Source organism: Vigna unguiculata, chromosome 9 (assembly GCF_004118075.2).
Source record: "Vigna unguiculata cultivar IT97K-499-35 chromosome 9, ASM411807v1, whole genome shotgun sequence".
NCBI classification, from domain to species: Eukaryota; Viridiplantae; Streptophyta; class Magnoliopsida; order Fabales; family Fabaceae; genus Vigna; species Vigna unguiculata.
The window spans coordinates 42,676,870-42,701,290 of NC_040287.1; the positions used below are offsets into that span (position 1 = coordinate 42,676,870).

A 24,421-nucleotide genomic window follows, 5' to 3' on the forward strand; every position below is an offset into this window, starting at 1 on the left:
ATAATTTATAAATAATTATAACAAAAATTATACTTATTATGCATTATGATTTGTAATTAAAGAAGATTTAAAATCATCTTATATAATCAAATTTGTTTTTGTTTGTTTCCTTCATTCAACAAATGGAGAATATGCATTTACTTTTTCTTTTTTTATTCTAGCTATTTGAGTAATAAATCATTATTTATTTATTTTTTTTTCACTTATATCCTCACCTGAGTGAGCATTGAATTCAAGAAACCAAATTAACACGAAAAGCTTGAATTAACGTGTGTGTGTGTGTGTTAGATAAAGTTACACAAACTTTATCTTATATAGTCAACAACTTATGTATATAATATATGATATGCCATACACATTTGTCATGTGGCTATTGCATACATATTCTAACATCATCACATAATATATTATGGTTTAGGGTTTATGTATATAATATATGACATGCTACACATAATACATTATCTAAATGTGGCATGTTTCGCATTAAAACCTATTGTTCAACGACCTATTTCCTTTGATTATTTGATAATTGGCTAAGTGCAAATGACAAATTTTATTTTTTAATTAGTATTTTTCAAGTGAATTCTTAAAAGTAAACATTGTAAAAAAGGAGTCATTTCAATTTGTTTTTTCTTTCACATCTAAAGCCTCTTGAATTCTCACATCCAAATCAAAATTATCACATTTGGTGGTTTATTTTAATGCTAAATAATTGACTTTTCACAAATAAAAATGTTTAAATTCTTCAAAGTTACCCATTCTAAAAAATAATTCAAATATGATTAAATTTCAATATTTCAATTTTTCATTTACATTTTAGTTTCAACAAATTTATCGTTATTTCTTCTATCGATAAAAACGACTTCATTGATATTAACACTGTTTTATACAATGAAATAAAACATTATCGCATAAAGTTAACTATCTTTTTTTAAGTAAATGACTTTGATAATATTATGATCGATACGAATTTAATAAAAAAACATGCCAAAATATAACCAAAGTATATTCTTAACCATGTCTAAATATTTTTTTAATATTGCAAAAATGAAAGTAAAAATAAAAACAAGTCAATTATTTAAAAAAAATTACAATAGTTTGGATGAGAAAAATTAAAAAAAAAACACTAAAATTGTTTTACAATTCTGAATTAAAATGTAAATTAACAAACAATGTTAAATTTTACTATTTTTCTAATAAACTAGTTTGATAATATTATAATCAATGAAAAAGAGAAGGTACAAATTCATTCAAAATATAATAAAAAAAATTCTTAAAGATGACTCGTTAAACTATGATTAAATACTTTTTAATAATGGAGTAATGTAAGTAAAAGAAAGTCCTCTATTTGAACAAAAATCACAATAGTTACTATGAGTAAAATTTGGGAAAAACATACACTAAAACTATTTACAATTTGTAATAAAAATATAAATTGACAAACACGTTATTGATAAAATATCATATTGAAAGCTTTCCTATAGAACCATTTTTGGAGATTTATTGTTTAGAGTTGACTGTATGAAAAAAAGAAGAAGTAAAAATAGTATATTTAAAATTATAAAAATAGAACATCTTAAAATTTAAAATTTTAACATAGTAACATAGTAAAATAATAAAATAACATTTATCTACCATTCAACAAGGTAAGACAATATTAAAATTATAGAAACAATATATTATATTTTAATAAAATTAAAGTTATATTTTAATCATATAAAATAACAAATTATATTATATTTAATAAATATGAAATTTAATGATAAAATATTAATAGAAGTTTCTGAAAGTTATATTAAAATTTGTTAATACTATAAGGACGAAGCGACCTACAAACAGAAAACAAATGAATGACGTAAATGTCATTAAAAGACGGAAAAAGTAATGAGATTCATACTTACCTTCTATCCTACTTTCTAATAATTACTTCTCAATTTCTTCCGATTCTCTTCAACTCGGACATTATGTCTTCTAATAATGAAACCTTTGAAATGAAAAAAAAAAAAGAGTGAAAAGAGAGAGAAAGATAATATATTTTAAACCAAGTTTTAAAATATCTGAGAAAAGAGATTAAAAGATAATAAAATAGTTAAAAGGTAGAAGGAAGCAAGTGGGTGACATTAATTAGATCTCAACTTTCTGAAAAATGAAAGGTAGGAGGAAAAGAACAATGAAAATTAAAAAATATGTAAACAAAATAAAGAATACCGTTTATGAACGTGACAGAAAAAAAAAAGAAAAAGAAAGAAGATGATCGAAAAGGCTGCAATTTTGTTATGTTCCATGTCACTAATTTTATCACTTCAACATAATATTTGTGTGTACGAGAAAAAGCAACAATAACGCCATACCATTGTTTGGTCTCTTTTCATCGCCGATTGAAAGGAAGAAAGAAAGAAGAAAAGAAAAAACAAATAAAAATAAGAAAAGGACTGTGTCTTTGCTTTATCTTTATTCTCCAAACACCAACACCAACTCACTCTTTTAACTTTTAACTCAACCCAAACCTTTTCAGATATATATACCTAATTTTACATCTTGTTATCATCAAAAGTGATCGCAAATAAAATATTTTTCATCAAAAGTTTTCAGTTATAAATTAAAGGAAAAGTTTTCACTTCACGATTTGATATTTTCAAATCAAAAAGAAACACTCTGTTGGTGTGTTTATTCCTTCGGAGTCAGTTTAGTTTATTCCTGGTGTGTTTCACGGAAAAAGAACACAGCTTCTTAACTGCACTCACGGAAAGAATATTGAAAAAAAAACCTGCAAAAATAATTAAAAAACCAGAAAAATCCATTTTCGAACATTGAATATAAACATCAACACATTCTTGTAATGTGGCATAAAGTTTCTAAAAGTGTTGTTAAATCAATCAAATCTACTTTATATGTTCGCTTTGCATGAAAATTATTTTTAAGTACGCGTCTTAAGCCCGGAACAATCTTCTGTTCATCTGATCAAACGCACAATTCTTAATAATCAAAAGTTAGCAATCCACAATAAAATTTATTATCCAAACATCAAATTCTAGCACATTAATTAGTTAAAAATTAAAACTTTGTAGGAAAAATTTGATTTTTCATGCATTGTGGATTGTGGAGCTCTTTTTCTTGCTTACTTGTTTGGCGGGCCAGTGGCATAGCAGGATTGAAAATGGAGTTTTGGGAGAATCTAGGAAGTTTCAACCTGAGAGAGTTAACGTTGTCGCCATTATTTATAGTAACATATTACATGTGAAAGCGTGGAAGGATGAGGGTGTGGTTTTTCTTGGTCACAATAAAGGTTCTTACAAAAAGCTTTATCATTTATTATTTACAATTTGCAGGTGATGCCGTGAGAGTCCCACTCCCACATCACACCCACTACCTGTTCCTGTTCTTCATTCCATTATTTTTCTTAGTCCAACAAAGACAAACCGACATTAATTCATTTCTTCACTCTTTACATCCAATTTCTAAATCTAGTAGTACTGTTCTATTTATTATGTTTTGATTGCGTTCTGATACCAAACACAACCATGTTTTCTTCTGCTTCCTTTTCAATAAATGTGAAACCTTACCACTCACAACTTCCAGGTTTCCGTTGAATCTGACACGCTCTAAGTGAGGAACAAGGCATTTAAAGTTTTGAAATACTTTCCTGGGATTGGTGGTTTTTGTTCCAGGTTAAGGTTACTGTTTTGTCTTTGCCATTTTTTGTTGGGGTGGAGTAAGATGGTGGTTTTGTCTTGGGAATCGGGTGCAGGGAGTGAATGGTTGAAGAATTGAAGGGAAAAATCGTTGTTGGTTGAGATGAATTTGTTTCGGGTGGTTTGTTGGGTGGTGTGGTGTTTGGGATTTGTGGGGGCTGCAAACGTGACATCCTCGAGACCCGCCATCGTCAACATTGGAGCAATCTTCAACCTCGATTCCATTTTAGGGAAAGTGGCGAAAATCACATTGGAGGAAGCCGTGAAAGATGTTAACGCCGACACTAGCATTCTACATGGAACTAAAATTGTTCTCACTATGCAAAATTCCAATTACAGCGGTTTCTTAGGCATGGTTCAAGGTGATTTATTCTATTCTGTACTAAAAACGCAGTTGGAACTGAAACTGAGTTTTGTGTTTTAATTATGCAGTTAATTGTTTGTTGTGTTGTTTTGACTGATAATTGCAGCTTTGCGGTTCATGGAGACTGATGTGGTTGCTATAATAGGACCACAATCTTCCGTGGTTGCACATATAATATCCCATGTTGCAAATGAATTACGAGTTCCTTTGTTGTCATTTGCCGCAACAGACCCTACCCTCACGTCGCTGCAGTTTCCTTTCTTTGTGAGGACAACGCAGAGTGATTTGTACCAAATGAAGGCTGTTGCTGAAATCATTGATTACTATGGTTGGAAGGAGGTGATTGCCATATACGTGGATGATGATTATGGACGGAATGGCGTGGCTGCTTTGGACGATGAACTAGCCGCCAGGCGCTGTAGAATCTCCTTCAAGGAAGGGATTAATTCCGGAACTGAAGTCAACCGGGGAGAAATTACGAGTTTGCTGGTGAAAGTGGCACTGATGCAGTCTCGAGTCATTGTTCTCCATGCACAAACTGATTACGGTTTTATGGTTTTCAATGTGGCGCGTTATCTTGGGATGACAAACAATGGCTATGTGTGGATAGTCACAGACTGGCTCTCTTCACTTCTGGATTCTGCTTCTCTCCCTTCAGAAAAAATGGATGTTCTCCAGGGAGTGCTTGTTCTGCGCCAGCACACACCTGATTCAGATAGAAAAAGGGCATTTGTGTCTCGGTGGAACAAGTTGACCGGTGGCTCTTTGGGGTTACATTCTTATGGCCTCTATGCTTATGATTCTGTGTGGCTTGTTGCACGGGCCATGGATGCTTTTTTCAGTCAGGGTGGGGTTGTTTCGTGCACGAACTACACAAGGTTAGGTGGTGGTGATAAGGGAGGTGATTTGAATCTTGATGCAATGAGCATTTTTGACAACGGAACGCTTCTGCTGAAGAACATAATGCAGAGTGATTTTGTTGGAGTTTCAGGTCGAATGAAATTCGAACCAGATCGATCTCTGGTTCATCCTGCCTATGACATCCTTAATGTGGTTGGAACTGGTCTTAGGAGGGTAGGTTACTGGTCCAACTATTCTGGTTTGTCGATTGTATCTCCTGAGATACTGTATGCAAAGCCACCTAATAGATCTAGTGCGAATCAGAAGCTTTACAGTGTGATATGGCCTGGAGAAACATTATCTAAACCCCGTGGATGGGTCTTCCCAAATAATGGTAGACAGTTGAGGATTGGTGTGCCTATTCGAGTCAGTTATCGTGAATTTGTGTCACCAGTGAAGGGAACTGATATGTTTAAAGGTTTTTGTGTTGATGTATTCACAGCAGCTCTGAACTTGTTGCCTTATGCAGTTCCCTACCAATTTGTTCCATTTGGAGACGGACACAAAAATCCAAGCTACACAGAACTTGTGCGCTTAATCACAACTGGTGTATGTTATGTCTCATAATTCTGATCCTCTATGCATGCTAACATTTTAAATCAACTGGCTAATTAGTACATTTCCTTGGTACAGTACTTTGATGGTGCCATCGGTGACATCGCTATTGTCACAAACCGGACAAGGGTTGTGGATTTTACACAGCCATATGCAGCATCGGGACTTGTTGTGGTGGCCCCGTTCACGAAAATTAATTCTGGTGGTTGGGCTTTCCTGCAGCCGTTTACTCCTCTTATGTGGATTGTGACTGCATGTTTCTTTCTTTTCATTGGGATAGTTATATGGATTCTAGAACACAGGATCAACGATGAGTTCAGAGGTCCACCCAGACAGCAAATTATAACCTTGTTATGGTAAGTGATGTGCTTGATACGAATCATCATCATGATTGAACTGGGTGATCTCGTTTTTGTCTGATCCATATTTTAACAATGCCTGCAGGTTTAGCCTTTCAACTCTGTTTTTTTCCCACAGTAAGTGAAACCTGGGTGTCTTTTGTTTGGTGGATGGACACAATGAAGTTTGTTTATTAGGTTATTTTTTTCATTGTCTCTGCAGGAGAGAATACCATGAGTGGTCTTGGTCGGTTTGTGATGCTTCTATGGCTATTTGTGGTGTTGATCCTCACTTCCAGCTACACTGCAAGTTTAACATCCATACTCACAGTGCAGCAGTTATCTTCTCCTATCAGTGGAATAGAAAGCTTAAAGGCTGGTGATGAACCAATAGGATACCAAGTGGGTTCATTTGCAGAACATTACTTGACCCAAGATATTGGAATATCCAAATCCAGGCTTATTGCCCTCGGAACTCCAGAAGAATATGCTAAGGCCCTAAAGCTTGGTCCTAAAAGAGGAGGTGTTGCTGCTATTGTTGATGAACGACCTTATGTTGAAATCTTCTTATCAAGCCAGTGCACCTTCAGAATTGTTGGTCAGGAGTTCACCAGAAGTGGCTGGGGCTTTGTGAGTACCTCTTCTTCTCTACTTTTTGATCCATAATTAGATGAAATCATCATAAGGAGTTTGTGTCATCATCAGAAGTACAGTTTGACATCAAACTTTTTCCCATTAGACACTACCATTCACCCTCTTTTTATCTCGTTTTTTAAGAAACATAAAAGTTAACTTTTGTTACGACGAATCAAATCAGTATCTCATCAGTAGCATAATCCTAGTTTTGTTGGCATGGCAGGCATTCCCTCGGGACTCCCCTTTGGCTGAGGATATGTCAACAGCCATTCTACAACTTTCTGAAACGGGTGATCTACAGCGGATTCATGACAAGTGGATGACACGAAGCTCTTGTAGTTTAGACAATGCTGAAATCGACTCAGATCGTCTTCAGCTTAAAAGCTTCTGGGGTCTCTTTCTCATTTGCGGGATAGCTTGCTTTGTTGCTCTTCTTTTGCACTTTTTGCAGATCATTTTCCAGTTATGGAAATCTCCTCCTTCTGAACCTGCTGCATCTTCTACTGCATGCTCAATTTCTGGTCGTTTTCAGAGATTTCTTTCGCTCATTGATGAGAAAGAAGATGCATCAAGGAGTAATGGAAGAAAGAGAGAAAGATCACTTGAAGAACAACTGGGAAGGCAATCAAAGAGGGTACAATTACAAACAGAAACGACCACCTAATTCAACTTAACACTTTGATGTCATTGATTATTTATTGATATTTAGCAGTGCTCTCAGCATTGCTAATGTTCATAGTTATAAGTTTTCCTCCGACGGAGAACATGTTATGAAGTGTGTCACGGAGAACATGTTAACACATCACATAGGTAGTTATGTTACATGCTACAAAATCTTTCTTTTTGAAAAATTTAGTAGATTTGTGTCTGCAGTTTTGACATATCAAATTTAAAGCATCTATCTATTTAAGATTGAAGGAAAACGGTGAATAAAATATAGTGACTTTATTGAAGGAAAGCCTAAGATAGAGGAAAAAGGAAGGTTTTAGTAACTTTTTTCATCTTTTTTCACGTGCTTCATAATCTCTATTAAACAAGAAATTATATTTTAAAATAATAATATGTTAAAATAGATCATTTTGTAAAATTATATTTTATTTATTATTTGAATATTCAAGCATATATTTTATTATACTTTTGTATTAAAAATTTGATATATAATCTTATAATATAATTATTATAAAATTTCTCGTATCTAATCTAGAATAATAATGAAATATTTCTAATTACTCTTTTCATATAATCTATTGTAACTTCTCAGTGCAATCTACCTATTTCTTTACAAATTATGACTACACAACGTGGAAAATCTATTGATAAACATTATCTTTCTTTTCTCGTGTTTTCTCTTATTTACCCGTGAGAATAGCAAATGAAGAAAAAAGAAGAAATGGTAGCTGTAAAAGCAAACTCAAACCAGTTATGGTGATGGAGCCGTGAGCCATGTCAGGGAGACAGTGAGTCTTATGGTCAACACTGAATTATTTATAATTTCCCATCTAATTATAATAATAATTGCCTTGTTTTTGTCTTGTTTTTATGAGATATATAATTCTGTTATACAAAAATAAACTTGAATAATACAAATTCTAATGTTTTAGTAATTTTTATTATACATTTGTATGAAAATCAAAATTTTGATATTTATGACTAGAATGTGAAATTTATTAATTGTTCTATGCTACAGTTTTTCAAACTATCTTTTAAGTCGTCGATACTTCTAAATATGTGACCAATATTCACGCATTAAAATTGAAATAAAACAGAGAAAGTGACGGAAAAATTCACGCATTAAAATTGAAATAAAACAGAGAAAGTGACGGAAAAGACATATATTTAATAGTAAAAATCTAAAGAGTTAATCCAATTATATGAAAGATCACGTTTAAATTTGCAGAGGATGAGTCCTACTACAGTTTCAAAAGAAAAAATATACAGCTTCTCGCCATATTAAAAACTACTCAAGGGAAAAGAAAATGAGTGAACATGGAACTTTGAAATTAGAATGAGAGAAAACTTTTAGATTTTTTTTGTAAAATTCCTTTTTTCTTCATTTTCTCTTTCATATTGCAAAATTTTCTTTCTTCTGTATCTTATTTCCTCTGTTGTAACAATGGGTATAAGACAATGATAAAAAAGGTTAATGAGAATAAGATAGCCGCAGCCTCATAGAATACAAATTCTGAAGTTAAATATCAACAGCTTCTAAGAATGGAGTCAAGCTCACTCTGGTCTTCACGTAGCTACAACTTGCAGAAGCTCAACATTTAGTTCAAATGTAGCTCCAGGCTGCAACATCATAAACAACTTGTAGGCTAATCATTTTCATTAAACATTGTACTTGGTTGGGTATATAACCATGACTATATGAAAAATATATAACCTATCATAAATGTATAAATTAACTTTAATTTATAAAACAACCATTGTCCAGAAAGATATTTGATCCATAAGAGAAGATTAATTAAAGAAGTAAGAAAAGCATGAGGGGGAATTACCGGAATCTCGTTCATTCCCTTTTGTCCATAACCATTTTCAGGAGGAACAATAACAGTTCGCTGCAGCCATTAAAAGTGACAACATAAAAATAAATGACACAAGATAAAGTATATAGAAGTTTTAGATGAATGAATGAGTAGAACAAAAGAGGAAGCATAGAATGATGTTAGAGTTACCTTTCCACCAACTCGCATTCCCTCCACTATTGTATACATGGCAGGTGGGGGTTTGGGTGCTGCTTGAGCAGAGAATAAACCATTTGGATTATCAACAAATTCACGTTTTCTTTCCTTTCCGGGAGGAGCTCCCACCCTGAATTCGTATGGCTTTAAGAGAAGGAAGGAAGCACGCACGCATCAGCAGCACCACCAAGTAAAGTACAGTAACGGTGATAAATTTGAGATGACTTTGCAGACAAAATATAGAAAGAGAAAAAAAGGTTAGAAAACCTGAGCAATGATACGATTTCCCGCTAGGAGTTTAGATTCGCGACTGGATACAGCAGTGATCCCGCGATATAAGCAATCAAAGTGAACCTGTCAGCGAAACTAGAAACGAAAAGTAAACAAGAAATAGAAAAGCAAAATGAGAGGTTGATTGAGACATGCAAAAGCTCACAAAGTGTACCTGAACGATTTTTCCTTTTTCAGCTACTGGACCTTTGCCCTCAATCAAATCATAGTATTTCAATCCATCAGCTGAGTTAAACATCACAATTAAACATTGTATTTAGGATAAATAAACTGAACTTGTTGTTGTCTAATTAAGTATAACTACAATTAAACTTCGTTTGGCGAAACAGATAGAGATTTGAAAGAAAATTGACGGTAATAGAAAAAGAGGAACTAACGAGTAGTGAGGTATTCCTCTTGGGGAATTGTCTTCTTGTTGCGTCTGGCCTCCGCCGGCGGAGAGAGCAGAAGGAAGGTGAACGGCAACGATGAAATGAGAATCGCCGTGGATCTTCTGGAACCAGAAACTGAGAGTGGCATGGCGATTTTCGTTGACCTGATTCGCTTTGAATTTGAAAGCATTACACCTCATAATCAATGCTCCAATTTGTTTAATGTATGAGAGACTATGCATATATATATATATATATATATATATATATATATATATTAAAGTGGAAAAAAAAATGGTAATTGATAATGCAAGAAATGGACCTTTGAGGTGCATTGGGTTGGGAAAGAATGAGAAGCCTTGGATAGGAAGCTGGTGTTTGTGGGGATCCTTGTGGAAGCTAGAGCAGAACGAGAGGCCATGCCTGCAACAACTCTGTGTATTATTCTTTGCAGATTGTCACAGAACAAAAGGAAAATTATGGTTGCTGGGGGAGTAACGGGAATGAGTGGTGAATAAAATATTATAAGAAAATCTATGTGATAAGATAATGTTTGGAGCTCAAAGTTTTTCACAATACAGGGAAAAGAGAAGTGGCATCATACAGGGAAAATTTGGAATTTATAATTGATTTTATTAGTGAAACAAAATCATTTTATTAATATTAACCTTATAATGTTTTGTTTGAATTTGAAGTAAAAAGAAGAAGAAAGAATGTTAAAAATGTCATTATTTAAATTATGAAAAAGAAAATAAAAGATAAATGAACAAAAAGTTTGTATTTTGGTTGATGCAATAGAATAATTTTGTTAAAAAGTTTATAAAATACACTTTATAGAATATAAATTAGAGTTAAAAAAGATCAAAATAAAAAGCTAATATCAAATTATGTTTTAATATAACAAATAATATGTTAAAATATATCATATTGTAACATTATATTTTATTTATTATTTGAATATTGTTTAAGTATTTATTTTATTATACTTTTATATTAAAAAATTGATATTTTTATATTTGATATATAATCTTATAAAATATTAACAATATAATTATTATAAAATTTTTCGTATCCAATCTTCAACAATAATAAAATATTTCTAATTAGTCTTTTCATATAATCCCCGACCGTAAGTATCTTATCATGATTTACTTATTTCTTTACAAATCATAACAATACAATGTGGAAAATTTACTGACAAATATTCTCTTTTTTTTTTTTTCGTGTTTTGTGTCTTTCTTTTCGTGAGAATGGCGAATGAAGCACAAAGAAGACATGGTAGTAGCTGTAAAAGCGAACTCAAACCAGTTATGGCGATGTCAGGGAGAGAGTGAGTCTTATGGTGAACACTGAATTATTCCCAATTTCCCATCTAAGTTACAGCAGTAATAATTGGCCTTGTTTTTATGAGTTATGTAACTCTGTCACAAGAATTAAGAAATGCAATATGAATCAATATATATGGGTGGTATTCATGAACATGAATCACGCCAAAACTTATTATTGGCTGCAGATAAATTTAAAACTTGGAAAATCTGCCCTCAGACACTGTCTGTCTGAACAAGATCCTTCTTTTTCACATGATATGTTTAACACAAGGTAAAGGTAAAGAAAGAGTAAAAATGGGTTGCTTCTGCTAATGGCGATCCTCTATTCATAAACTTTGCATTCCTCATCAGCAGGGTTTGTCTCGCAGAATTCCTCCAATGGGTCTCCACTCCCTGCTTTTGCTGTTCCTGGCCACTTGCTTGCTACTAGATCTGCCAAATCCACCACTCTTTGGCTGCGATCATCAAAACACAATGATGTTAAGCTTTTATGTTGGAGATTCATATCAAACAGAGATAAGACGAGTTTATAATATATAACTGGGTGTAAACTTTATGTTATAAACCGATTTTATAAGATTGAGTTAAACTTAGAGTCCAATTCATAACACATGTAATTGTATGAGTCTAAAAGTGAAGTGACTAACCTGTAACCCCATTCATTGTCATACCAAGCAACCACCTTAACCATGTCATCTCCCATGACCATGGTCAAGGAGGAGTCAATGGTGGAAGAAACATCAGAGCAGCGGAAGTCAATGGAGACCAGTGGAACATCACACACATCCAAAACACCTTTCAGTGGCCCCTCTGCAGCCTTTCTGAATGCTCCATTCACATCTTCAGCAGTGAGACCCTTCTTCTCAACATTCACGACAAGGTCAACAACTGAAACATTGGGTGTAGGCACACGGAGTGCAATTCCATTCAGCTTCCCCTTCAGCTTTGGCAGCACCAGAGACACAGCCTTCGCAGCTCCAGTGCTGGTTGGGACAATGTTCAGTGCTGCAGCCCTCGCTCTTCTCAAGTCACGGTGTGAAGCATCCAAAAGCCTCTGCACAACCAAACACATGCACATTCCTTTATCAGCAAATGTTAATTCTTAGTTTTGTTAGCAGGCAGAGTTGTTGATCCTACAACCTCTTCCATTTTTCCTTTCAAACTCAGACATGTAAATCATTGTCATATAATTACAAATGCATAGTCAAAACTAGTGGTTGATCGATCTTGTACCTGGTCTCCTGTGTAGGAATGAGTGGTTGTCATGGTTCCCTTCACAATTCCTGAAAACATAGACCAAAGGGAAGTGAGTTTGATTTGAGCATGTCACATCTCTCTTAAATAATAACTTCCAGTGTGATCAGTGTTTGCTTACCAAACTCTTCATCCAAGATCTTCACAAATGGAGCAAGACAGTTTGTGGTGCAAGAAGCATTGCTGCACATTGAAGAAACAATAAGAAAAAACAAAAAAACAATGTTTCATTGACAGGGACAGAGCAAAACCTTGGTTGCTGTCACAGACCTTATAATGTTAGAGATCTCATGAGTGTAGTCCCCTTCATTTACTCCAACAACATAAGTTGGAATGTCAGCACCCTTTGCAGGAGCAGTGATGATAACTTTCTTAGCACCTGCTTGGATGTGTTTGCCAGCACCAGGGCCATCCACAAACACTCCAGTTCCCTGAACAAAAGTTCTTCCATTTATTAGTAAACAAATTTTCACTTCATTACAAGATGTTTAAGGTAAATCAAGTAATGGAGGTTACCTCAATGACAATGTCAATTCCTAGTTCAGCCCAAGGAAGCTTCAGAGGATCCCTGCTTGAAACAACCTTGATGGGCTTGCCATCAACAGTGATGGTTTCATTGTCTAGTATCTTCACATCTGCTTTAAAGGTTCCCAGCATAGAATCATATTTCAACAGGTGTGAAGCCTGGATCATATGTGAAGCACAATCAGTGAAATTTCAATATCTCTGCCAACAAAACCAGCTAAGCCAGGACAGTTAAAGACTTACATTCTTGACACCACCACTGTCGTTGACAACAATAACATCAAGGGGCGAGTCTTTTCGGCCGTGCCAGCAACGAAGAAAGTTTCTACCAATTCGTCCAAAACCATTGATTGCCACCTTCAACTTGGCCACTGTTTCTCCCCTCACAGGAGTTGATCCATTGGTCTGCTTTTAGTTTGCAAATTAGAAGTAGAAACATACACAAAGAATAATTAAGAAGCCATGCATTTTGAGCAGCGTTATTCACACAACTGTTACATTCTTCTATTCAAAAATACTTTTCATTACTAAAGATACCAGTAATACCATAAAACATGTACGACAAAGTCTGGTTAAGAAGTATTTATTATATCTCATATTTCTCACTAGCTTAACATTTTTCGTTCATCTTTCACGGTTAAGATAACAAATTCTCTAAGTCAATCTTACAAAACTAACTCGTAAATTAAGATTTGTATTCAATTATATGTTCTGAATTGGCCTCATCTGATATTGTTCCAACAGTTTCTACAGTGATAAGAGACTAACCTTGGGAGTGAGTTGGGCAGCGACGGTATCAAAAAAGGAAGATTCCCTAGCATTGTTAGCGTAGGTGACACATGAAGAGGATCTCAGCCCAGAGAATTCTGTGACCTCAAGTCTCTGCAGAAGGTAAGTGAAATGTATGAGTGAAATGGTATTAAAGTGAAAGAAGCAAAGATGATAATTGATAATGGAAGAAATGGACCTTTGAGGTGCATTGGGATGGGAAAGAGTGAGAAGGCTTGGATGGGAGCCTGGTGTTTGTGGGGATCCTTGTGGAAGCTAGAGCAGCATGAGAGGCCATGGCTGCAACAAGGGTGTGGCAACAACTATGTGTGCCAATGCATATATCAACAACAAAGTTGCATTTCCTCCTCTTGTTTTATTCTTTGCAGATTGTCACAAAAGAAAATTATGGTTGCTGGGGAGAAACGGGAATGAGTGGTGAATAAGATGAGAGAAAATCTATGGGATAAGATAATGTTTGGAGCTCCATGTTTTTTAATATTGTCACTTCATATTTTCAGCCACGTATCGTTATTGTGGCCGTTCATTAATTTCCCAACAGTGTCCCTTGCTATATATTATAAGGAAAATGTTTTTTTTTTCTTTTTTTGGCCTCAAGAGAAGGGAAAAGAGGGTGCCATCGCAAAGCGTACTTTGCATCCACACGTTTCCGTGTACAAACTATCTGCTGCTAAGTATCTCCTGTTTTATATGGGAGTTTTAAGTTTAATTATTTTTCGAAATTAAATAACTTACATAGATAAAAGTAATTCAAATTAGGATACAGAAAATTACAAGTAATTATTTTTAACCTAGTGAAATTAGTGAAACATAAAATATTAAAAAAAATTGAACCGATAATGTGAGACTTTTTTAAAAAAATATTTTTAAACAATCACGTGAGAAAAATACTTTACAACAGAAAGCACTATCACTTTTAAGAGTGGGGATTTTTAATTTCATTGTATAGGCACGAAATAAATCAAACAGTGTAACATAAGAACAAGGTGAAAAACTATAACTATTTTTTCTTTTTAATTTAAGATTAAAGTAATTTGGAAATATTAAAAGATAACTTATTTAAAAAATGACAAAAATAAACTTGTATTCCCTCAAGACTAACGTAAAATGTGTCGAGGTATTTCTTGTAATAAAAATTATAATTGGAAGTAGCAACAAATTGTTCAACACTTCAATGCTGCCTTGTAGCCTTATCTCCAATTTATACTGTATGTATTTTATTTTACTCCTTGGTAAGAAGACTGAAGCAAACACGAAACAAAGCCTTAATTAGTATTTTCAGTAAATCACCCATAATTTTCAGCAGCATTACCTTAATTCATGAGTAACAAGAATTTGTGAAGTAAAAGATAACAGGTACCGTTTTATTAGCATGAAAAAGTCAATTTAATTTTGATGCAGTATAGAATTATATCAATTTTTATTTCAGGATAATGCTTGTTTAAATGTTATTGTCTAAGTACGACTAACAGCATAAACCTATAGATCAACATTATCGAATTCATGGTGACAGCAAATGTGACAAGATCCTAGTATTGTGTTCACTATCTAGAACAATCATCAAACCTGGATTATTAAAAGATCCGACCACAAAACGACCAGCGTTGCTCCAGTTCCATGCCCATCATGGAAACTTTTCAATATAAATAAATGGCTGATAGAACACAAGAAATCAGCCATAAAAGCGTACTTTCCCACAGTAGCGGCAGTCATTAGCAGAAAACCAGTGAGTTTATTATTAAGAAGAAAGAGAAAGATATTACAATAAAATCAAAATACATTTTGTACCAATAAAAGATTTTTTAGTGAACAGAGCAATGGCACATTGTATACTATGAGATCACAGCAGTCTCATGTGGCAGCTTCAATTTCATCAGAATTAATAGCTACTCCATTTGTGGCCTCCTCTGAACGTAGCTGTGCAGAAACATCATCTATGGCAGCATTCAGTTGTTCAATCTTCTCAGCCAGAACTTTCCTGGTTTTCTGCAAATCAAACAAGCAAATTTTGCTAGTCATTGAACTGATAATACCCTCTCTTAGAATCAACATGTTGCAGTAACTACAGATGCAATTCCCCACATAGTATTAGGACATAATTGAACAGTAGAACGCCAAAGTAAAATTGATAAGAACTATGAAACTAATCAAACGACAGTTATGGCCTCCAAGCACAAGCCTACAGCAATATTGGCAAGTGTCCTTTATAAGATAAACATGATGGATGGTATCAAGAGCAAGCAACTGCTCACCTCTAAAGCCTTTTCCTCATCATATATAAACTTTGGCAATTTTCTCATCAACTCCTTCCTGTCAGCTCCAGCTATGGCCTTGCTGATCTGTGGAATAATAAAATAATAATAATAATAATAATAATACTCAAGCAACAAAAAGAATACCGATCTCCATCATATAAATTTTGAAGAAAAATTTACAATGCAGGTCCTGGTATCTTTAAATTTTAAAACATGTGCATATCCAACTACTTATATTTATCCTGCATACATTGTTGACCGGATAAATAAAAGCAGTTAACCAATTTAATTTCAGTATGTAGTCACATAACATAATTGAGGAGTTTATGAGCAAGAAAAACATCTGAATGTATCCCGTTAAACACCAATATCTAGCACCTGAAAAAGTATATTTCAGCAACAAATACTACCTGAGGTGCATATACGCAACCAAGAGTGCCAACTATTAATCCTCCCAAGACAAACCCACCAACAAATATACCAGCACTGCTGGGCCTTCCACCATCACTGCAGTTCCACAGGAAGCAGAGGTCAGGTTAATAACAAATATTCAAACAACTTCCACAGTCAACTCTTTTTCTCATTCAAGAATATTTATGGTGTTCTGTTTCTTCCTCTTTTAGCTATGTTTTCCTCTTAGAGTCATGAACTTGTGATTATTATTTGTGGCAGTGATGTGAAGGCATATATCAGATAATAACAATGATTATAAATGTTTAAAGGGTTTGATTTTCATGCTTTGTCAAGAATTTTACACTGTGGACCAATCAGAAATCATTCTAGATACAGCTTTTAAAGTAGTTATCAAGTCTATATTTACACGGTTATAATTGGACGAAGTATAAAACTCCTTTTAAATTGTTAGTACATTTAAGTTAAATTAATATTTAAAATAATACTCTTGATCAAACATTCATTTATTTGAGTCCAATTGTGACCAAACAAAAGTTCCCAAAAAAGGTTCTTAACCATGTTTCTGTTCACAACTTTATCTAATCAACACTATCATGTATTGTTTGCATAACAACTACTCCCTCTGTTCCTTTTTAGGCGCTTTTCTTACAAATTTTGATTTTACAAAACTACCACTTTCAAAGTTCAACATGGCGTTAATTGATCTTTTTCTTTTTCATTTATACCATTATATTTCACCTAATATTTAATTAGTTTACACATTGTTATTATCTACAGATGAAATGGATTGAATAGAAATCTTATAAATATTATATTAAAATCAAGAAATCTATTACATTTATTGGTTAAGCAGTCATAACAAAGTCACAAGAACAAAAGAAATACCTATATGTAGCTTGGATTGTTGGGGGCCTTCTTGCTAAAGACGTTTGCATTCTCCCTTGACGATTTAGATTCAGACATGAGTTGTATGGTTTAATCTTGACCAGAGAGTGGTCCACCTTGTTTATGGACGATGCTGGTAAAAGTTTTTGCAACAGTAGAGGAGTTTTAAAACAAAATGCTCGATTAGGAAAAAAAAACACACACACACAAACAAACGTAAACGAGTCTAGTTCCACAGTATAGAAGCTAGCAAGCGAGACATGTTCTTTCGGGTTAAAAGAATAATAAATGGAGGAAGCAAAAATATAGAAAGCACCACTAATGTCGTACAGAAATATGCCAACATTGCATGAAACAAATCCACAAAGCAAATCTTAAATATCACGCATCTCCCCCCCTTCCCCGACAAACAAGAAGCAAGAAAAACAAGAACCGAATAGATTATCTTAACAGGTAACAGACAATTTGCGGCATGGTGAAATCCAAGTCGTTTCAGAACACAGACCCCAAGAAAAGCTCGTGATAAATCAGTGAGACTGTGATACCCTAATGAGCCTTGGAAAAAAAAAGCATACAAATTTAAAGAAATTTGCGGTTGTGATTGTAGTGAGATCGAAAGGGAGTAGCAGAATTGTAAAACCCTGGATTAAGTAGGCGAATGTGCAAAGAAATAAGGGGAAACGCTTTTTGGGTTATTTATGGCTCGATTTTGCTATGAACAGGTAAAAATTTGAAATCTTGGAAGTGATTAAAGAGAGATAAAGCGAAAAATGAATAATCTTGAAAAGGAAAAAGGAAGGATCGGAGAGAAAGAGAAAGAAAGATACCAGATTTGGTTAGAACGAAGGAGGTGGGAACAGCAGCAGCCATGGAATTGGTGAGTGAGTGTGATCACGAAGAAGTTTCGATAATATCAAAGCTTCGATGTAAGGTAAGTAAGTAAGTAACACTTGTTTCTTTCTTTTCTTTTTCTCTTCTCTTCTCTTCTCTTCTTCTCTCTTATGTATATATCTCAAATCACTGCCTCGTGTTCGCTTCAGACAACTGCTTCCGGATATAACCATCTCTCTCTAATTTTTCTTTTCTTTTTTTCTTTTCCTCTAAATATCCGCTCATAATAAAAATATTTCACTGTTTTTTTCTAATTGTTTTTATGAAAAAATACGTTTAAAATTAGTTGACAGCATGTTTTTTAAACTGAAATTGAAACATGTTTTAAATGGAATTTATATATATTTTCTTTTTTACACATTTACAACACTGTTGGCATAAAAAAAAATGTCCATTTCAGATAATACTTTTTTAATTTTATTTTAATACTTTTCTATGTTTGGTTTTGACATTTAGATTAATGTGTTGTGTAATTTGACGTAGAAAGTGAATGATTAGTTTGAAAATAATGGAAGAGGAATTAAATAAAAAGTAAAGTATTGCTGTTTGAATAGAAAATGTTTCTAATTTGGTTAAATTAACGAAGGTTTATAATTTATTTTTTAATATATTATCCAAATTACCTTTAGGTATACTTTTAAAATATAAAAATTTCAACTCAAAAAAAGTAAAAGGAAATTACTTTTTTCAATATAATTTATTAATTGACGTAATAATTATAAAAAATCAATAAAAAAATTACTTTGAAAGTCAACTGTTTAACCTAGAAAAAAAACAAAATCATAATAATCAAAATAATGTCAAATGCATAATACTTTTAACGTAAATTTTTATTTAATAAAATAAATATTGACATATTTTATTTTAAATATAATAAAAAAATAGTCGCTGTCTTAATCTAAAAATTTAAATTTTATTAATAACTGAGATAATTAAATATATATTTTTATTTTAATAATAATTTGTTAAACATAATAAATCAACATCAATATATAATTAATTTTAACAAATGTTTTTCACTTTTTGTAAATTCGAAATCTTTGCATATTAATGTTACTTCTGTTTTTAATAAACACATTTTTCAATTACAAAAAATCAAACTTATATTTAATTATATTAATTATTAGTAAAATTAAATAAAATTAACAAAATTAGAATTGTTATATTAAAAATATAATTTTTTATTAAACTAAATATAAAATGTATCAAGTTATTTTTTCCAATTAAAAATGTAACTAAATATTTTTTCCAATTTTATCATTTCTTTTTAAATTTAATGATCTTTTAATTAAAAATTATTTACAAAATAATTAAAAATTATTTTTAATTACATTATAAAAAATATTCATATTTAATTTTATAATTATAATAAAAAAATATAATTACAAATTTTATTACCTTTTACTATAATAAAAAAATGAATATATATATATATATATATATATATATATATATATATATATATATGCTAGTATATAATAAACAATGTGAGATTTATAATTAATTATGATTATAAAACAAATAATTTTGATTAGGACACGATCAATTATAATTATAATTATATATATATATATATATATATATATTTTTGATTATTTCTATATTATAATAGATTAACATAAAGATTTTGTTGATTTTTGACTTTTGTATCAATCTTTATCCTAAGTTGGTTTGAATTAACCTTCGGTTCGTGTTGAAAGTTTATAGTAAGTATATCTCGATGGTTGATTTATCTAGAATTTTGAACTAAATTAATTTGTTTTTATTCTTAACTTAATTTTTCTTGTTTCGCCTTTAAACTAATTTAACCCCTTTTCGATCTTTAATTAACTAACCCATTTTTATCTTGGTCTAGATTAAAGGTATTGCTATTATGAGTTAATTGAAATTAAATTCACTTTAACCTTTATCCTAACCCATTTTAAAGAGACTTAAAGATGATAGGTTATTTTTCACCTACTCATTCGATGATCTAATAAAAAGGAATTTTTTAAGATGCTACTATGGATCCATTGACCATGGTCAAGTTAATCTCTCTAATCACAATCAAGGATGTATCTTGAACGATTGAGATTTTATTCTTCTAGAAAATCTAGGTTCGCAAAATTACTTTCTTAACTACCATTATTCGGATGCATTCATTATATACTACTAAGTGTAAAAATGTAATTCACCAACATTCTTCACAACTTCACAACATTTCTCATATTCTTTCCCTTCAACACATGATTTTCTCACTCTGTCCATCATAATCTTTAATAAACACGTGTAATTCTCATATATCAACTCAAATTCATCCTTATAATAAATTGTCCCAGCCAAAAAAGGCATACAAATTTGTAATATATGACTTTAACCAAATTTAAACTGTTAATATTAGTTAAATTTAATCAAGAAATTAGCTCGTTTAACTGATTTAATTTTTATTTATGAAAACTACGAACACATTATTTTAATTACACTAACATGTTTTATTATTTGATCAGTGTGTCCTAAGATCCCACTCGTCTTCACTTAATGCGATCAAGAATTGTTCATCACTAAGAATCGATCGAGAATAAAACTCCACGCATAATCTTCCAGGGCCGGCTTTAACGTTATTATTATATATTATGTTTATTAGTTAATTAATCATGTTCTGTCTTCTACGAGGAAACTGCGTAGTTCCTGCAACAGTAATACCGTTACGTTCTGGGCGGATAAACCATTGAAGCACATGACAAAACATCGTTCTCCACAACTTCAATTATACCAATAAATACACTCTGCTTAACTTAATTAATGATTATTAATATTAATTTTATGTTGTAAACTAAGCTTGTCCCAGAAAATTTTTGTTGTCAGAGAGAATGGCCGGTGGAGCTTCTGGCGGAGAAAGAACGTTGCAGGAAACACCCACATGGGCAGTGGCTGCTGTTTGCTCAGTCTTCGTCATTCTCTCTGTGTTAATCGAACATGGAATCCATTTACTTGAAAAGGTTCATTTTTTTTTTTTTTTACTTTTTATATACTATAAACTGCTACTGAGAAATTGGATTGGATTGTGTTGTGACCAAGTTATGCGTTAATTCACATCACAGTGGTTTAAGAAACGACATAAGAAAGCCATGAGTGAAGCCTTGGAGAAAATAAAAGCAGGTGAAGAGAATCAGACCGATGTGAATTCAAATTTTGATGCTACAGATACACACATATATATACATTTGTTGATTTTTGTTTGTTTGCAGAATTAATGTTATTAGGATTTATATCCCTGTTACTTACTTTTGGTACACAATACATTGCAAAGATATGCATCCCTGCATCAGCTGGTGATATCATGCTTCCATGCAAGAAGGTTGAAGCGTCAAAGAACCCAGATGATTCAAATGGCGGAAGGAAGTTACTTTACTTTGAGGAGCGTCGAGTTTTAGCAACTGCGTCTTCTGGTGGTGACTATTGCTCACAGAAAGTGAGGAACATCATCACCTTTTATGGTACTCCTTTTTTTCACTCATTATTATTAACTATCTTTATTGTGAGAAATCAGGGTAAAGTGTCGTTGATTTCTCAATCCGGGGTGCACCAGTTGCACATATTTATCTTCGTCCTCGCTGTTTTTCACATATTCTACAGCGTAATGACCATGGTACTAGCCCGAGCAAAAGTAAGTTTCTGGGTCCATTCTACCTAATTTGTTTCCAAAAAAGAAAGGGATAACGAAAATGGCATTGCTCTATTATAGATGAAGAAATGGAAAGCTTGGGAAGCTGAAACATCCTCTCTCGAGTATCAATTTACAAATGGTAACTTAAACTATGATTCTGTCAGTATATTACGTTAAGAATCGAACTTTAAAACTAATTGAACCGCACAAATAAAATGAGGTTTGATGGCAGATCCTTCGAGGTTCAGGTTTGCGCATCAAACATCGTTTGTTAGGCGTCACTCTGGTTGGTCTAGGATGCCAGGAATTCGATGGATTGTGAGTTTCATTCACTGTTATGGTTCCGCATGAAGAAAAATAGTACCCAAAAGATATTTTGTAATTTGTTGTTGTAGGTAGCATTCTTCAGGCAATTCTTTGCGTCTGTCACTAAGGTGGATTACATGACCATGCGGCATGGATTTATTAACGTGGGTGCCAAAGTTTTACTTGTGTACCTTAAATAAATGATGTTACTGTTTTGAATTAATTGAGTTGGTGAGAAAAACTTTGACAAACGCAGGCACATTTTGCTCCCAATAGCAAATTTGACTTTCAAAAATACATTAAAAGATCGATGGAGGACGACTTTAAAGTGGTTGTGGGTATAAGGTATCAATCAATCATCAAACCTCAAAAATCTGCAACGCATTAATAATCTCACGACACAATTTTGGTTTTTTCTTACCATATCAGTTCTTGTTTTGCAGTATTCCGTTATGGGCTTTCGCTATCGTCTTTATGCTGGTGAACGTTTACAGTAAGTTTTCTCTTCTCGGTCCTCTCTTTTAAGTCTCCAACTCACACACGCAATGCTCAAAACCGTGTTGTTATTGAAGTTCTTGACTTTGTTTTGTTTTGTTTTGTTTATTGCTGCAGAATGGTACACTCTCACCTGGCTATCATTAGCGCCGCTAGTGGTAATTAAGGAAACTTGTTATTGAAAAGTTTGTAATAATTATCGTCATTATTATTGTTATTATCAACCTCGAAAGAAAATTAATGATGCTAACTAACATCCCTTGAACTTCATTGCTTTTGACAGATACTTCTATTAGTGGGAACCAAGCTTGAACTTATAATCATGGAAATGGCCCAAGAAATTCAAGATCGGACCACAATTGTCAGAGGGGTCCCTATTGTAGAGCCTAACAACAAGTATTTTTGGTTTAATCGGCCCCAGTGGATTACCTTCTTAATCCACTTTACCTTATTCGAGGTCAATACTTGTGTGTCTGTATATAACATAAATTTACCAGAAAAATTACTGACATTATGTCATATAACAGAGATTTTCAATTTTTATGACAGTCCATGACTATGAAACAAACAATTTCTCTTGTGACGTGTGTTATTTATCTGTTGTTCTGTTCTGCAGAATGCATTCCAAATAGCCTTTTTCCTGTGGTCGTGGGTAAGTAGCATGCATAACCATGGTGTTTCCAAACTCAGAGTACTTCGTTGTTTTTAATGATGTTTTCAAAATTGCAGTATGAATTCAAGATCACATCTTGCTTCCATGAAAACTTGCCGCTGATACTGACAAGGGTTTTCCTTGGGATAGCCTTGCAAATCGTGTGCAGTTACATTACATTTCCTCTCTACTCCCTAGTAACACAGGTGAACAGTTTCAAACTAATTGCTACAAAATTACGGATTAAGCATTAATTATATTGCTGAAGTTACACGTACACTATAAATAAAACCAATTCATAATATATAAATAGAGTCTATCTCTGCAAGCTTTCTTAGACATTTTGTTTTATCCGATATTGGACCGCTAACGGACCATCCATTCATTTCTAGTCCCACGCACGAAATGTAGGCGTGAGGGAGGTGTAATAGGGTGCAAACTTCACCTTACAAATCAGTTTTGTGAGATTGAATTTAGTCTTAAAAGTCAATCTTAATGGTGTGTTTTGACTTGTAGATGGGATCTCACATGAAAAAAGCAATTTTTGAAGAGCAAACTGCAAAGGCACTAAAGAAATGGCAAAAGGTGGCAAAAGACAAGAGAAAGTTGATGAGAAAAGCAGGGGTAGATGTTCCTTCAGGAACAATGAGTGGTGAAGCAACACCAAGCCAAGGAACATCACCAATACATTTACTTCACAAGTACAAGCCTAACCAAACAGACACAGATAGTGTTCTCTATTCTCCACGATCATACCAATCTGAAACTGACTTGTCTGACACAGAACTGTCATCACACCAACTGAATGAAATAACACAGACACGACAAGCTCCAAGAAATGGAGAACCTCACAATGTCGATTTTTCCTTTGTCAGCTTTAATTAACAATGAACAATTTTGAAAGGACTTGTGTGATTGTATCTGCAGAATTAACGAGTAATAGCAACTAAAGAAGCTGTGTTTAAGATAATGAACATGATTAATATTCAGATACTGTTGTAGCTTTCAATTGAGAGATTCAGATTCAAATGATAATAGTTATAACTCAAGCTACATAATACAACTAATGTAATCACTACCCAAACATATTGAGTTTACATTTAACAGAAGTTTCTGTTTTGCAACACCATTTTTTTTTTGTTTATATAGTAAT

The 24,421-nt window shown here is 33.0% G+C and overlaps 5 protein-coding genes across 9 annotated transcripts; 2 read left to right on the plus strand and 3 right to left on the minus strand.

The window, feature by feature from the left end:
* Window positions 1-3,265: 3,265 nt before the first annotated feature.
* On the plus strand, window positions 3,266-7,402 carry LOC114163389 (glutamate receptor 3.3). The gene is made up of 6 exons (XM_028047696.1): window positions 3,266-4,054; window positions 4,163-5,505; window positions 5,590-5,867; window positions 5,956-5,987; window positions 6,073-6,479; window positions 6,709-7,402. The coding sequence occupies exons 1-6, from the start codon at window positions 3,796-3,798 to the stop codon at window positions 7,147-7,149; spliced, it is 2,760 nt and encodes a 919-aa protein (XP_027903497.1). The 5' UTR covers window positions 3,266-3,795; the 3' UTR covers window positions 7,150-7,402.
* A 950-nt stretch (window positions 7,403-8,352) lies between these two features.
* Window positions 8,353-10,380, minus strand: LOC114163308 (peptidyl-prolyl cis-trans isomerase FKBP18, chloroplastic-like). 2 transcript variants are annotated; one of them, XM_028047535.1, is made up of 7 exons: window positions 10,151-10,380; window positions 9,835-10,000; window positions 9,612-9,682; window positions 9,434-9,520; window positions 9,161-9,310; window positions 8,984-9,043; window positions 8,353-8,774 (listed from the first exon to the last, which is right to left on the minus strand). In XM_028047535.1, the coding sequence occupies exons 1-7, from the start codon at window positions 10,247-10,249 to the stop codon at window positions 8,721-8,723; spliced, it is 687 nt and encodes a 228-aa protein (XP_027903336.1). In that variant the 5' UTR covers window positions 10,250-10,380; the 3' UTR covers window positions 8,353-8,720. The 2 variants fall into 2 exon arrangements, with proteins under 2 accessions (XP_027903336.1, XP_027903337.1); XM_028047536.1 differs by having other exon boundaries at window positions 9,835-9,992; window positions 10,151-10,363.
* Window positions 10,381-11,261: 881 nt separating this feature from the next.
* LOC114163307 (glyceraldehyde-3-phosphate dehydrogenase B, chloroplastic) lies at window positions 11,262-14,232 on the minus strand. 2 transcript variants are annotated; one of them, XM_028047534.1, is made up of 9 exons: window positions 13,903-14,232; window positions 13,704-13,817; window positions 13,179-13,340; window positions 12,927-13,094; window positions 12,681-12,841; window positions 12,532-12,593; window positions 12,390-12,439; window positions 11,804-12,210; window positions 11,262-11,611 (listed from the first exon to the last, which is right to left on the minus strand). In XM_028047534.1, exons 1-9 carry the CDS (start codon window positions 13,999-14,001, stop codon window positions 11,479-11,481), a joined length of 1,356 nt encoding a protein of 451 aa, XP_027903335.1. In that variant the 5' UTR covers window positions 14,002-14,232; the 3' UTR covers window positions 11,262-11,478. The 2 variants fall into 2 exon arrangements, with proteins under 2 accessions (XP_027903335.1, XP_027903333.1); XM_028047532.1 differs by having other exon boundaries at window positions 13,179-13,343; window positions 13,903-14,180.
* Window positions 14,233-15,231: 999 nt separating this feature from the next.
* On the minus strand, window positions 15,232-18,327 carry LOC114196252. Its single transcript, XM_028086837.1, has 5 exons — window positions 18,106-18,327; window positions 17,279-17,411; window positions 16,390-16,486; window positions 15,977-16,063; window positions 15,232-15,710 (listed from the first exon to the last, which is right to left on the minus strand). Exons 1-5 carry the CDS (start codon window positions 18,146-18,148, stop codon window positions 15,576-15,578), a joined length of 495 nt encoding a protein of 164 aa, XP_027942638.1. The 5' UTR covers window positions 18,149-18,327; the 3' UTR covers window positions 15,232-15,575.
* A 2,454-nt stretch (window positions 18,328-20,781) lies between these two features.
* LOC114164286 (MLO protein homolog 1-like) lies at window positions 20,782-24,258 on the plus strand. Of its 3 annotated transcripts, XM_028048893.1 has the most exons (14): window positions 21,019-21,147; window positions 21,250-21,307; window positions 21,397-21,620; window positions 21,699-21,815; window positions 21,894-21,954; window positions 22,048-22,133; window positions 22,211-22,285; window positions 22,378-22,466; window positions 22,565-22,614; window positions 22,734-22,774; window positions 22,900-23,073; window positions 23,233-23,268; window positions 23,346-23,474; window positions 23,785-24,258. In XM_028048893.1, exons 1-14 carry the CDS (start codon window positions 21,019-21,021, stop codon window positions 24,151-24,153), a joined length of 1,638 nt encoding a protein of 545 aa, XP_027904694.1. In that variant the 3' UTR covers window positions 24,154-24,258. The 3 variants fall into 3 exon arrangements, with proteins under 3 accessions (XP_027904693.1, XP_027904694.1, XP_027904695.1); XM_028048892.1 differs by having other exon boundaries at window positions 20,782-21,147; window positions 21,397-21,815; XM_028048894.1 differs by having other exon boundaries at window positions 21,118-21,147; window positions 21,459-21,815.
* The last annotated feature ends 163 nt before the right edge of the window (window positions 24,259-24,421 follow it).

Coding starts and splice junctions, on each gene's coding strand:
- LOC114163389 (XM_028047696.1), top strand. CDS start 3,796: ATGAATTTGTTTCGGGTGGTTTGTTGGGTGGTGTGGTGTTTGGGATTT. Junction 4,055..4,162: donor TTTCTTAGGCATGGTTCAAG/GTGATTTATTCT, acceptor TGATAATTGCAG/CTTTGCGGTTCATGGAGACT. Junction 5,506..5,589: donor TGCGCTTAATCACAACTGGT/GTATGTTATGTC, acceptor TCCTTGGTACAG/TACTTTGATGGTGCCATCGG.
- LOC114163308 (XM_028047535.1), bottom strand. CDS start 10,249: ATGGCCTCTCGTTCTGCTCTAGCTTCCACAAGGATCCCCACAAACACC. Junction 10,001..10,150: donor CAACCCAATGCACCTCAAAG/GTCCATTTCTTG, acceptor TCAAATTCAAAG/CGAATCAGGTCAACGAAAAT. Junction 9,311..9,433: donor GAAATCGTATCATTGCTCAG/GTTTTCTAACCT, acceptor CTTCTCTTAAAG/CCATACGAATTCAGGGTGGG.
- LOC114163307 (XM_028047532.1), bottom strand. CDS start 14,001: ATGGCCTCTCATGCTGCTCTAGCTTCCACAAGGATCCCCACAAACACC. Junction 12,842..12,926: donor GAATTGACATTGTCATTGAG/GTAACCTCCATT, acceptor ACTTTTGTTCAG/GGAACTGGAGTGTTTGTGGA. Junction 11,612..11,803: donor GACAATGAATGGGGTTACAG/GTTAGTCACTTC, acceptor TGATGATCGCAG/CCAAAGAGTGGTGGATTTGG.
- LOC114196252 (XM_028086837.1), bottom strand. CDS start 18,148: ATGGCTGCTGCTGTTCCCACCTCCTTCGTTCTAACCAAATCTG. Junction 17,412..18,105: donor CTTCGTTCTAACCAAATCTG/GTATCTTTCTTT, acceptor AACTTTTACCAG/CATCGTCCATAAACAAGGTG. Junction 16,487..17,278: donor ACAATCCAAGCTACATATAG/GTATTTCTTTTG, acceptor GTGGAACTGCAG/TGATGGTGGAAGGCCCAGCA.
- LOC114164286 (XM_028048892.1), top strand. CDS start 21,019: ATGGCCGGTGGAGCTTCTGGCGGAGAAAGAACGTTGCAGGAAACACCC. Junction 21,148..21,249: donor GAATCCATTTACTTGAAAAG/GTTCATTTTTTT, acceptor TTCACATCACAG/TGGTTTAAGAAACGACATAA. Junction 21,955..22,047: donor CGAGTATCAATTTACAAATG/GTAACTTAAACT, acceptor GTTTGATGGCAG/ATCCTTCGAGGTTCAGGTTT.